At 37.8% G+C, this 13,659-nt stretch overlaps 1 protein-coding gene across 8 annotated transcripts in view; it reads left to right on the forward strand.

Annotated features, from left to right (window-relative positions):
• LOC122911598 (zinc finger protein 573) overlaps positions 1 to 9,163 on the forward strand; it is a 69,441-nt gene extending 60,278 nt beyond the window's left edge. For 7 of the 8 annotated variants that reach the window (XM_044256443.1, XM_044256444.1, XM_044256442.1 and 4 more), the window contains one exon: positions 6,969 to 9,163. In XM_044256443.1, coding sequence (XP_044112378.1) covers positions 6,969 to 8,671 — 1,703 coding nt within the window. In that variant the 3' untranslated portion in view covers positions 8,672 to 9,163. The remainder of the gene's footprint in view (positions 1 to 6,968) is intronic. The other variant, XM_044256450.1, reaches the window with a different exon arrangement.
• Positions 9,164 to 13,659: the final 4,496 nt, after the last annotated feature.

Genomic DNA, 13,659 nt, shown 5'->3' on the forward strand with positions numbered 1-13,659 from the left:
TTTCTCCCAACTTTTTGTTTTTAAAAATTATTAAGCCAAGTTATATGTAGCTAATTACACTTCACATAGATTTAACTTTGGTTATTAACATTTCGCCTTTTTCTCTCTATATATGCACCTTTCTTCTTGGCTTATTTGATGGTAAGTAGCAGTTAATCATTACATTTCACCTCTAAAACAGTTCTTTGTGCCTCTCCTAAGAATAAAGTCTTTCTTCTATATAGTCACACTGCGACTATCATAGCAATTCAGCCTTGCCATCTAATATAGGGTCCATATTTAAATTTTTTAGCTTTTTCCCAAAAATACCATTCATAAAATTTATTTCCATAATTCGTTCCAGATTCATACACTATACTGCATTTGGGTGTTAGGCTTTTTATCTCACTGTTATTCTACCTTTTTTTTTTCCACTTTAAGTTTGGTTACTTTGTAGTGTCCGGTTTAGTTTTCTTACGGAATGTCTGCGTTCTGGGTTTGAAGTTTTCCTCTTATCATTAGCGTTAAATTAAACATTTTGCCCAGAGGTGGTGTGTAATTTTTTTGGTAAACTTTATTTTAGGTCGATTCTAGATTTATGGAAAACTGCTAAGATAGTAGAGAGATTTCCTTCTATACTTCTCCTGATTTCTGCCACTGTTAACATCTTATATCATTAAGATGCATTCGTCAGAACTAAGAAAATGACATTGGTATTAACCAAACTCTAGGCTCCATTTGTATATCTCACCAGTTTTTCTGTTAATGTCGTTTTTCTGTTCCAGGATCCTTCCATTCAAGGTAGCACATTGTATTAATTTGTCACGTCTCCCGGTCTCTCCTGGTTTGTGACAGTTTTTCAAGTTTTCTTGGTCTTTCCAGAATTTGACTGTCTTAACAGACACTGTTAGGTATCTTTCAGAATACCCCCCAGTCTGGGTCTGTTGTTTTTCTCATGATTAGACTGGAGGTAGGGGTTTTTTAGAAAGACTGCAACAGAAGTAAAATGTCCTTTTCATCACATCATGAGGGATACATGATATCCGTGTGACGTCACTGGTGATGTTGACTTTTCTCCACTCCGAAGTTACTCTTTTTCCTTTTCCATACTTTACTCTTTAGAGCAGCCCACTAAGTGTAGCTCACCATGTGAAGAGGGGTACAGGATTAAGCATATGTAGGTATATATACTATTATATATACTATATATATTCTACCCTACATAAGCTTATATATATATTTATCTACATAAATATATACATAAATATACATATATACATAAATATTTATATACATAAGTATATATACTTTATATGTGTGTGTGTATATATATATATGTATATATATATAATTTATTTGACAGAGAGAGAGAGATCACAAGTAGGCAGAGAGACAGGCAGAGAGAGAGGAGGAAGCAGACTCCATGCTGAGCAGAGAACCAGATGCGGGGCTCGATCCCAGGACCCTGAGATCATGACCTAAGCCAAAGCAGAGGCTTAACTCACTGAGCCACACAGGCACCCCAAAAATCTATATATTTTTATCTGGAATGCTATATAAAAGATTTGTCTCTTCCCTTTTATTTTACTGTGGACTCATTCATATTTATTTTATACTTGGGGTTAATTATATGTTGCATTCTTTCTTTCGCTTTGGGCACTGATAGCTCTTTTAGTTTGATTCCTGTGTCCATTAATATCCCCATTCTTTTTGTTTTTGAGGATTTCTTTCCTGATATGATTTTCAGATTCATTTTGCTTTTTGCCTCTTTCCTGGTACTAGAATCAGCCATTTCTCCTAAGAGCCCTGTTTCCTTTTATTGAAAAATAGTATTTAGAAACTGAGATCGGGGGTGCCTGGGTGGCTCAGTGGGTTAAAACCTCTGCCTTCGGCTTGATTCATGATCCTGGAGTCCTGGGATCAAGCCCCGCATTGGGCTCTCTGCACAGCGGGGAGCCTGCTTCCCCCTCTCTCTCTGCCTGCCTCTCTGCCTACTTGTGATCTCTGTCAAATAAACAAAATCTTTAAAAATAAAATTTTTAAAAAATTATAAATAAATAAGAAACCAAGATCGGGGTGCTAGGTGTACTTATTGCTATTGGAATGCCACCACCTCTATTCCCTCTACAGCACCTAGCCAGGCTATACATATAAATGTATATGTATACATGTATACTGACATATAGGTGTAATTGTTTTATTATCTGTCTATATCTACATTAAGCTAAACATGAACTCATACTGATATCTCCAACTCCCATCCAGTATTTCCGGGTGCATTCTAGCCTTCTTGTCTTTATTTGTAACTTTTTTCTCAGTGAGAAAACTGGCTCCCACCATCCCTCATCCATCCCCATGAGAAACAAATTTACTGACTTGGTAGTGCTTATGTGCAGTTCCTTTTGTCTTTAATTTTCAGTCAAAAGATTGTTTTTTAAAGTTTGTAATTATTGTTATATCATAGGGCACAGTTTGTCTAGTGTGTTGATCAACTACAAGCACTTTTTTTTTAATACAAGCACTTTTAAATTTCCCAATATATGCTGATAATCTAGTTGGTTTTGTAATACTGATTCTAGCATACTTGTGATCAGGCAACAAAATCTGTATGATTTTGATCCTTTGAAATATGTGTTGAGACTTGCTTTATAGCCCACTTTATGTTCTGTTTTTATAAGTAATTTGTCTGTCACTGAAAAGGAACTGAATTCTGCAATATGTGGCTTATGGCCACAAAGTTCTAGATCTTTGTTTATTAAATGTTCCACTCAGACTTTGAATTGTGTCAATATTTGGTTTATTTCATGCTGTATTAATAGGTGAACACAAAATTAATAACCCTTATTAAGCAATCGTCCATGTGCATTGCAGAAAATTAGAAAATAGATACAGGTAGAAAAAATTTTAAATATTAAAATATCTGAGGGGCGCCTGGGTGGCTCAGTGGGTTAAAGCCTCTGCCTTCGGCTCAGGTCAGGATCCCAGGGTCCTGGGATCGATCCCCGCATCATGCTCTCTGCTCAGCAGGGAGCCTGCCTCCCCCTCTCTCTGTGCCTGCCTCTCTGCCTACTTGTGATCTCTGTCTGTCAAATAAATAAACAAAATCTTTAAAATATATATTAAAATATCTGATTCCTACCACTGTAACACGTTAGTGGATAAAATGCACACATGCCTATACATGCTTTTCTTTTTACCAAAGGGACACATATTCTTACTGTTTTATAACCTGATTTCTTTATCAGTGATTCTTCTGTTTTATATTTCTATTACATTTGTATTTTACTTCATCTTTAAAACCCAAGTTCTGTTCTTTTTTTTTTTTTAGGATTTTATTTATTTATTTGACAGACAGAGATCACAAGTAGGCAGAGAGGAAGGGAAGCAGGCTCCCTGCTGAGCAGAGAGTCTGATGCGGGGCTTGATCCCAGGACCCTGAGACCGGGGCCCAAGCCGAAGGCAGAGACTTTAACCCACTGAGCCACCCAGGTGTCCCCCAAGTTCTATTCTTAAAGAATAGAATTTAGCCCAATTTGATTTGTTCAAATCAGTATCCCAACGCAAGACTGTGCATTCCATTTGGTTATTATACACTGAAATCTCTCTTAATTTAATACATTCCCTTTATGATACTAACACTTTTGAAGAGACAAGACCTCTTAAATTGCAAAATTTGCCATCTTTTGAACTTGTCTCACTACTGTCCATGATACAATTTGTTTATTCTCTACTCTTTGTATTTTTGTAGATTGGAAATTATTTTCTGTCCCAAGGGATTCACATTAAATATTTGTGGGAGAAGTACATCACACAGGTGATTATGTGTATTCTTTCAAGAGACACAACATGTATTGGATTTTACAATTAGTTTTGGACTGTTAAAACTCAGTTAAGCTACCAGTTTGATTCCTCCATTATCTATTTTCATTTACTTAATATGTTTAATCAACATAATCATTTTTTTCTGCTTTTCTTTTCACAGTGTTGGCCAAACACAGCTTCATACTTAGGAACATTTTTTTTTTAATGAAACCTTAAATCTTTTAAAATTTCCTTACATGTTTGGCCCAACATTTGTGAGAATTATCTTGTATCTTCCCTGTTCCATTTTTGGAATTAAACATTTCTTTAAGGATTCCCTGATCATAATAATAGATATTTAGAGATGACAGTGTAAATGATCAGGGTACTTATTGCTGTTAGCCTTTTTGACAATTTTTTCTATTTCCTGAAAATTAACCTGTTTCAGACTTTTGTTCTTTGTAGGATTGTTTTTGATCAATATTTTCCTATGTTTGTCTTTGACTTTTTTATAATACCTTAATTTTTTGTTTGTTCTCCCCTCTTATCTCTTTTTTTCTTCCCCTCTTTTCTTGATTAGTTTAGAAGTGTACCATCATACACTGACCCCCACCCCCGAGAGATACCTTTTTGTTTGTTTTGTTTTGGGGGTTTTTTTGTTTTCCTACAAAGTGGAGGAGGGGGAGAACAGGGAGCAGGAGAGAGAATCAGGCTCCAGACCTGGCTCTGAGCCCCATGCAGGGCTTGATCTTCAAGACTATGACCTGAGCCAAAATGAAGAGTCGGACACTAACCAACTGAGCCACCCAGGTGCCCCCAAGAGATACCTTTTTGAATTTATGTGTTGATTTTCTTTTTCTAAACTCATTACATTCTGGATTTTTTTTTAAGATTTTATTTATTTATTTGACAGAGAGAGATCACAAGTAGGCAGAGAGGCAGGCAGAGAGAGAGAGAGGAGGAAGCAGGCTCCCCGCTGAGCAGAGAGCCCGATGCGGGACTCAATCCCAGGACCCTGAGATCATGACCTGAGCCGAAGGCAGAGGCTTCAACCCACTGAGCCACCCAGGCGCCCCTACATTCTGGGTTTTTTATCTTTATACTTTCTGCTTTCCTTTGATGTTTTTTCTAAACATTTTCATATGATGTTTATTTTATTTGCATTGAGGTGACAACTTTTCTCTGGGCATTATGGTTGGATATTGTATCTTCTGAAATATACTATTTTCATTTTTTGTCTGGTTATATTTCTCTAGTTTCACTGTTTTCCTCAGTATAATAAAGATACTGATTCTGGTTTTGATTTTTTTTCTTTTTTATAAACATATATTTTTATCCCCAGGGGTACAGGTCTGTGAATCGCCAGGTTCACACACTTCACAGCACTCACCATAGCACATACCCTCCCCAATGTCCATAACCCTACTGGTTTTGATTTTTGACTGCTGGCAACTTTCAAGCCCCACCACTCTGCCCCACTTTGGGGCAAGCAGATAAAAAGCCTGAGAGCTCCCTGCTTTGGTGCCTGTGGAAAGTTCAAATCATGAAAAAACTCCATGCCCTGTATCCTATCACCTGTTACACACATCCCACAACTGAGTCACATACTCTGCCCTTGACTTATGCCCCCTCATTCTGCACTGATACTCCTGAGTCTTTTCCTGAATCTGGATTGCCATCTTCCAGCTTATATCTGATATTTCCTTTTAACAGTCCCAGGCACTCTGATATCCCAGGATTTTCCTTCACATTTTAATTTCTTGATTCTCTCCAGCATCTCTTGATTCTCTCCAGCATCTCCAAATAAGGAATGTGTTACTTCATTCAAGTATGTATGTAAATTTTCTGAAAAGGCACCAAAATACTGGGAAGTACAAGGATGGCTGGTTTTGAAAATAAAAAGGAAGAGAATATGTGAAAAGTTATAAAAACAACACAGATTTAACATATTTAGAATGGAGAAGGAATAATAAAACTCAACTGAAGAGGGCGCCTGGGTGGCTCAGTGGGTTAAGCCGCTGCCTTCGGCTCAGGTCATGATCTCAGGGTCCTGGGATCGAGTCCCACATTGGGCTCTCTGCTCAGCAGGGGGTCTGCTTCCCTTCCCCTCTATCTGCCCGCTTCTCTGCCTACTTGTGATCTCTGTCTGTCAAATAAATAAATAAAATCTTAAAAAAAAAACTCAACTGAAGATAAGTAAAAACAATTATTTAGCACTTGTGATATGTCAGAATCTTGTAATTCAGTGATGAAAGAAAGGATTGTGTCTGCTCTTGGGAAAGTTTGGGGAAATGTAAATAGAATATCAGATAAGGAAACTAATGTTATCATATTGGAAATAAAGGGGTAGTGGAAGGAATGAAGTGGTAGAACATAAAAAGACAGACATGGATATCTTTAGAGTTAGCAGGTGCCCCCCTTCTAAGGGATGAGAAGGATCAGCTTATAAAGTGCCCAGGTCCAAGGAGCCTTGTCAGACAAAACAGTGTTTGGAAAGCATCAAGTGATAGAGGCTGTGCCATATCCTAAGTGCTGGAAAGAGAGAATGCGAAAGGGACCACCTGGGTGGCTCAGATGGTTAAGCGTTTGTCTTCAGCTCAGGTCATGATCTCAGAGTCCTGGGATTTTGAGTCCCATATCAGGCTTCCTGCTCAGCGGGGAGACTTTTTCTCCCTCTCCCTCTCCCTCTTTTGTTCCCCCTGCTTGTGCTGTCGCTCTCTGTCAAATAAATAAATAAAGTCTTAAAAAGGAGAGAGAGAGAGAATGTGAAAGGAAATAGGGGCAAAGGAGTCAGTGTTTGGACATTCCAAGAGTAAAGAGAAACACTAGAGAAACTGAGGATAAATTCTTAACCTTTGATCTGCATTTCAATCAGTGGTAGAAATATTTAAAATCAAGATGCCAAGGTTTTTTTCCCTCTTAATTCTAATTTGGTCTGTGACAGAACCAGGATATCAGATTTATAACAAGCTTGCCAAAGATTCTGGCCCACACCTAAATTTCAGTAACTTCACTATCTCACATAACTTTACATACATCTCTGAACCCTTGGCCTTTCAAAATTTTCATAACTATATTTTACTATTCGGTAAGTCCTTATGAGTGTTGGTTCATATTTCCTTCATAGAAGTTCCATGTTCTCTAGTATAAGAAGTACAATTTTTTTTTGTTTTCTTCTTTTGTTTCAGATTTGGATTTACACTGTGAGGTAATCAGCTATGTAGAAATGCCCACTTACGAAAAAGATATATCTTCTACACAACATCAGAGCACATATAACAACAAGAAATTCTACAAGTGTAAGAAATGTCAGAAAAAATTTAGTAGTGGCTCTCAATTTATTCTACATCACAGGTTTCATATTGGCAGAAGACCCTATGAATGCAAGGACTGTAGGAGGAACTTTCGTAGTGGCTATCAACTTACCCTACATCAGAGATTTCATACTGGCAAGAAACCTTATGAATGTACAAAATGCAGGAAGAACTTTAAAAGTGGTTATCAACTTACTGTACATCAGAGATTTCATACTGGCGAGAAAACCTATGAATGTAAGGACTGTGGGAAGGCCTTTATTTATGCCTCACACATTGTTCAGCATGAGAGAATCCACACTGGAGGGAAGCCTTATGAATGTCGGGAATGTGGGAAGGCCTTTAGTCAAGGTGGACACCTTAGAATTCATCAAAGAATTCATACTGGTGAGAAACCCTATAAATGTCAAGAATGTGGGAAGGCTTTTAGTAGGCACTCAAACCTCATTGAACATGGGCAGATCCATACTGATGGGAAACTTTACGTATGTGAGAAATGTGGGAAGGCCTTTAAAAGAGGTCATCAACTTACCGTACATCAGAGTGTTCATACTGGTAAAAAACCATATGATTGTAAAGAATGTGGAAAGGGCTATACCACTGCCTCATACCTTATTCTACATCAGAGAATTCATAAAGTAGGGAAACCATATGAATGTAAGGAATGTAAGAAAACCTTTACCTTGTATAGAAATCTTACCCGACATCAGCATATTCACACTGGTGAGAAACTTTTTGAATGTAAGCAGTGTGGGAAGGCCTATACTACTGGCTCAAAGCTTTTTCAACATCAGAAAACTCACACTGGTGAGAAGCCCTTTGAATGTAAGGAATGTGGAAAGGCCTTTAGCTTATATGGATACCTTCATCAACATCAGAAGATTCATACTGGTATGAAACATTTTGAATGTAAGCAGTGTAAAAAAACCTTTACTTTGTATAGAAATCTTACTCGACATCAGAGTACTCATAATGGTAAGAAGCTTTTTGAATGTAAGGAATGTGGGAAGGCCTATACTACTGCCTCAAACCTTGTGCAACATCAGAAAACTCATACTGGTGAGAAACCCTATGAATGCAAAGAGTGTGGAAAGACTTTTAGCTTGCATGGATATCTTAATCAACATCAGAAAATCCATACTGGTGTGAAACCCTATGAGTGTATGATATGTAGGAAAACCTTTACTTTCTATAGAAACCTTACCCTACACCAGAGTATTCATACTGACAAGAAACCTTTTAAATGTAAGGAATGTGGGAAGACCTTTAGACGTAGTTCACACCTTACTGCACATCAGAGTGTTCACGCTGATAAGAAACCCTTTGAATGTAAGAAATGTGGGAAGTCCTTTAAAACATATGGATACCTTACACAACATCAGAAAATTCATACTGATGGGAAACCCCACAGCTGTAAGGAATGTGGGAAGGCCTTTAGTCGTGCTTCAAACCTTGTTCAACATGAGAGAATTCATACTGGCGAAAAGCCCTACGTGTGTAAGAAGTGTGGGAAAGCCTTCAGGTATGGTTCAGCCCTTAAAGCACATCAGGGAATACATACAGATCTGAAGCTCTAAGAACATAAGGAATGTGATAATGCTATTAGGCATGGCCCAGACCTTTTAAACAGGCAGTTCACACTGATGAGGAATTACTGAATGTTAGTCTTTATAGTTATGTCTTCACCAGATGAGAGAATCCATTATGTAGTTCTTATCACTTTATAAAGATTACAGTGTCACTCCCATTTTAATGGAATGTTTGACTAAACAATAGCAAATTAAACCCTGAATAGCCAAAGCAATCTTGAAGATGAAAACTGGAAGTATCATGATCCCAGATTTCAAGATCTACTACAAAGCTGTAGTAATTAAAACAGTGTTGTACTGGTGTAAAAATAGGCACAAGGATCAGTGGAACAGAATAGAGAGCCCAGAAATACATCCACAACTAAATGGTCAATTAATCTTCAACAGAGGAGGCAAAATATACAATGGGGCAAAGTCTCTTCAACAAATGATGTTGGGAAAATGGGACCACTCTCTTACACCATACGCTAAAAATAAACTCAAAATGGATTAAAGACCTAAATGTGAGACCCAAAGCCATAAAAATCCTAGAAGAGAATGTAGACAGTAATTTCTCTGATATCAGCCATAGCAACATTTTTCTAGATAGGTCTAGAGGGAAGGAAAACAAAAGCAAAAGTAAAATACTGGGACAACATCAAAATAAAAAGCTTCTGCATAATGAAGGAAACAATTAGCAAAACTAAAAAGCAATCTACAGAATTAGAGAATAAATTTGCAAATGACAAATCCAATAAAGGGTTAGTGTCCAAAAATATAAAAAGCTTACACAACTCAACACAAAAAAACAATCCAGTATTAAATTGAGCAGAAGATATGAACAAACATTCTCCAAAGAAGACATAAGATGGCCAACAGACACATAAAAAGTTGCTTAACATCACTCATCATGGGGGAAATGCAAATCAAAATGGGGTATCACCTCACACCTGTCAGAATGGCTAAAATCAACAATACAAGAAACAGTGTTGGCAAGGATATGGAGAAAAAGGAACCCTCTTCCACTGTTGATGTGAATGCAAACTGGTGCACCCACTGAAGAAAACAGTATGGAGATTCCTAAAAATTTTAAAAATAGAATTATCACAGGATCCAGCAATTCCATTACTGGATATTTACCCAAAGAATATAAAAACTAATTTGAAAACATGTGTGCACCCCTATATTTATTGGAGCATTATTTACAATAATGTAAATACAATTTCCAAGTTATGGAAGCAGCCAAAATGTCCATCAATAAATGAATGGATGAGGGGTGCCTGGGGTGGCTGAGTGGGTTAAAGCCTCTGCCTTCAGCTCAGATCATGATCCCAGGGTTCTGGGATCGAGCCCTGCATCGGGCTCTCTGCTCAGCGGGGAACCTCATCCCCCCGCCCGCCTGCCTCTCTGCCCACTCGTGATCTCTGTCAAATAAATAAACAAAATCTTAAAAAAAAATAAATGAATGGATAAAGAAGAATGAAATCTTGCCATTTGCAAAAACAGAACTAGAAGGTATAATGCTAAGTGAAATAAGTCAGAGAAAGACAAATAACATATGATTTCACTCATGTAGAATTTAAGAAACAAAACAAATGAACAAAGGAAAAAATAGACAAACCAAAACAACAACAACAACAAACAGACCCTTAACTATAGAGAAGAAACTGATGGTTACCCTTCTGAGGGCTTGGGAGGGTGGGCTTAGTGAAATTGGCAAAGGGGATTAAGAGAATACTTTTCATGATGAGTACTGAGTCGTGTGTAGAATTGTTAAGTCACTATATTGTACATCTGAAGCTAATATAACACTGTATGTTGATTATACTGGAATTTTTTAAAATAATGACAAATTAGAAAGAAGATGGGAATCTCAAATTTTTCATGCCTATGGTGTGCATGGAACTTTCAATTAAATTTGTTAAATTTAGGGGCCCTTGGGTGGCTCAGTTGGTGAAGCGTCAGCCTTTGGCTCAGGTCATGATCCCAGGGTCCTGGGATAGAATCCTACATCTGGCTCCCTGCTCGGTAGGGAGCCTGCTTCTCCCTCTCCCCCTGCTGCTCACCCTGATTGTACTCTCTCTCTCTGTCAAATAAGTAAAATAAAATCTTTTAAACAATTTGTTAATTTAATGACTGGCTAAAAGCCTTCCATAATAATCAATGGCTGTGTCACAGATTTCCCCAAATCTTAATGGCTTATCACAACAGCCCTCACAGATTCTGTGGGTCAGAAATTCAGGAGTAACTTGGCTGAGTACTTCTGGATTGGGTTTTTCATGAGATTTCAGTCATTCGGAATATTGAGTCCAGGTGGCTCGCTCACAATGGCTGCTGCTGGTACAGAGAGAGTGTGTGTCAGAAATCCATCCTCGTCCACAGTGGACCTGATTTACATGAGGAAATCCTGGACTTGAAGTTGATGCTTTAAGTAAGTGAGGCTTCTGGGACTTCTTGAGTATATTTTGCATGTGGTAACAATGCAAACAGTTTATGCTGAGATGACTAATGGTTGTGTTTTTAAAAAAATATATCCACAAGTTCTCTGAAACTGCACCTTCAAAACTGAAGCCTCCCTCTTGCTGCATTCCAAGCTACCTGAAAAATCTGAGTAAGTATGTCTGCTTCTCACAGTTTTTATGGGTCAGGAATTTGGGAGCAGATATGCAAAGGCGTTCTGGCACCATGTATCTCATGGATTGAAGATCTGGAAGGGATTGATGGGGGTTGGATGATCTGCTTTCAAAGATGGCTTAGTTTTGTGGCTGATAAGTTCATCCTGGCAAGTTATTTCCTCTCCAGCAGGACCCTTCCATGTGCTGCTTGAATGTCCTTGTGACAGGTAATTGGCTTTTCTCAGAACTGATCCTTGCTATAATCTAGCTTTGGCAGTCACTTCTGCCTCATCCTCCATATTAGCTGTAGGTAGGTCAAGTCCAGCCCACATTCACCAGGAGAGAGATCCAGTTTCACCTTTTGAAATGGGAAGTGTAAAACATTTGCAGACATTTTAAAAATGTTTATTTATTTGACAGATATCACAAGTGGACAGTGGCAAGCAGAGAGAGAGCGGGAAGTAGGCTCCCCGCTGAGCAGAGAGCCCAATGTGGGGGCTCAATCCCAGGACCCTGGGATCATGACCCGAGTCGAAGGCAGAAGCTTTAACCCATTGAGCCACCCGGGCGCCCCATTTGGAGACATTTTTAAATCACCACACCTGCCAACACTGCTCAATTGTTGTTAAACTCTCAAAAATTGTTAATAAACATCTTTGTTTCATGTACGCAGAAATCCTTTAAGCCACAGCACATACCTTACCTGTCATCATTGCCATTCTACCAACTTATGGACCATGTGTTATCGGCCAAGATACTTATTACCTATCATGGCATCATTTGCTGAATGCTAATCAGGAACACATAATAATTTTATTATGGAGATTAATTGAAGTCATACTTGTAAAACCTTGGGAGATTATCTGATCTATCACCAGTGTTCAATAAATATGAGCTGGTACTCTCATCACTACTTCTATTGATGATAGATTTTATGAGTAAGATTTTAACAGTTTAATTAATTTCAGACAGCTTCTTAAAGCCACTTATTAAATTTTACATAATTTTGGAAATAAGTACATGATTTAGGGTGTGTAGAGATTATGATAATAGCAACAATTCGTACTCTCCATTCACAATTTAAGTTTGGGTAGAAATTAATAATGGGCTAGTAAAAAGTAAAGATTTTTCCTAAATTTGTAATGTAAATATTTCTTTGCTAATCACTATCTAGTCTAGGTTAATACATTGCATTTGGGCTTCTTTTCTAAGGTAGTACTTTTTTACGTCTTTGATTTTTTTTTAGAGATTTTTCTTTTATTTGACAGCACAAGCAGGGGCAGTGGGAGAGGAGAAGCAGGCCCCCCATTGAGCAGGATTCTGATGTGGGGCTTGATCCCAGGACCCTGGAATCATGACCTGAGCTGAAGGCAGACACTTAAGGACTGAGCCACCAAAGCACTGCTACGTCATTGATTTTTTTGTAACATGTCTAGAATGCACACATTCTTGATTTCCTCCTGATATGATTTGTTGATCTGTCCCTCATTTTTCCTATAAACTGGAAATTATATCCACAGAATTCATTAAGTTTAGGCACCCGAGTGGCTCAGTCAGTTAAGCGTCCAGCTCTTGGTTTTCTGCTTAGGCCAAATCCCAGGGTCATGGGATCAAGCCATATGTCAGGGCTCTGTGCTTATTGTGGAGTTCGCTTGAGATTCTCTCTCCCTTTTCCTTTCCCTCTCCCTCCCACTCTGCCCTTCTCCTGCTCACTCTCTCTCAAATAAATAAATCTTTTAAAATATTTTATTTATTTATTTGTCAGAGAGAGAGAGCACATGCACAAGCGGGGTGGGCAGGGGGCAGAGCGGGGAGCAGGCTCCCCACTGAGCAAGGATCCTGACTTGGGGCTGCATCTCAGGACCCTGGGACCATGACCCAAGCCAAAGGTAGATGCTAAACCCACTGAGCCACCCAGGTGTCCCAACAAATCTTTTTTTTTTTTTTAAGTAATGTTATCCATTTTTTGTTATGTAGTTTTCAGTGTCTTATTAAAGTTTCCCTATTATTCCTTACTTTTGCCAGTTTAAACTTTTAATGACTGAGTGATAATCTGATTTAAAAATGTGATTGTATATCAAAACTGTCCATTGATCCTCATAGATTTACCTATTTTTTATTTATATGTCACTGGGATATAAAATAAGATACAATAAAAATACAATACAAAAAAATACAATAAAATAAGCAAAAATTTTAGAAGTTACATCTTAGAGAATTAAACTTTTTATCAACATATAGTGTTTTTTTAGTCTACAGTCATCCTTTCAAATTAATGTTGTCTGCTCCAAAATTATATATATATTACTTATTACTTATTTATATATATATATATATTACTATTACTTTAGATGTGACCCTTTTAACACCTACAGCCACATT

The sequence above is a fragment of the Neovison vison genome, chromosome 7 (genome assembly GCF_020171115.1).
Source record: "Neovison vison isolate M4711 chromosome 7, ASM_NN_V1, whole genome shotgun sequence".
Classification (NCBI taxonomy): Eukaryota; Metazoa; Chordata; class Mammalia; order Carnivora; family Mustelidae; genus Neogale; species Neogale vison.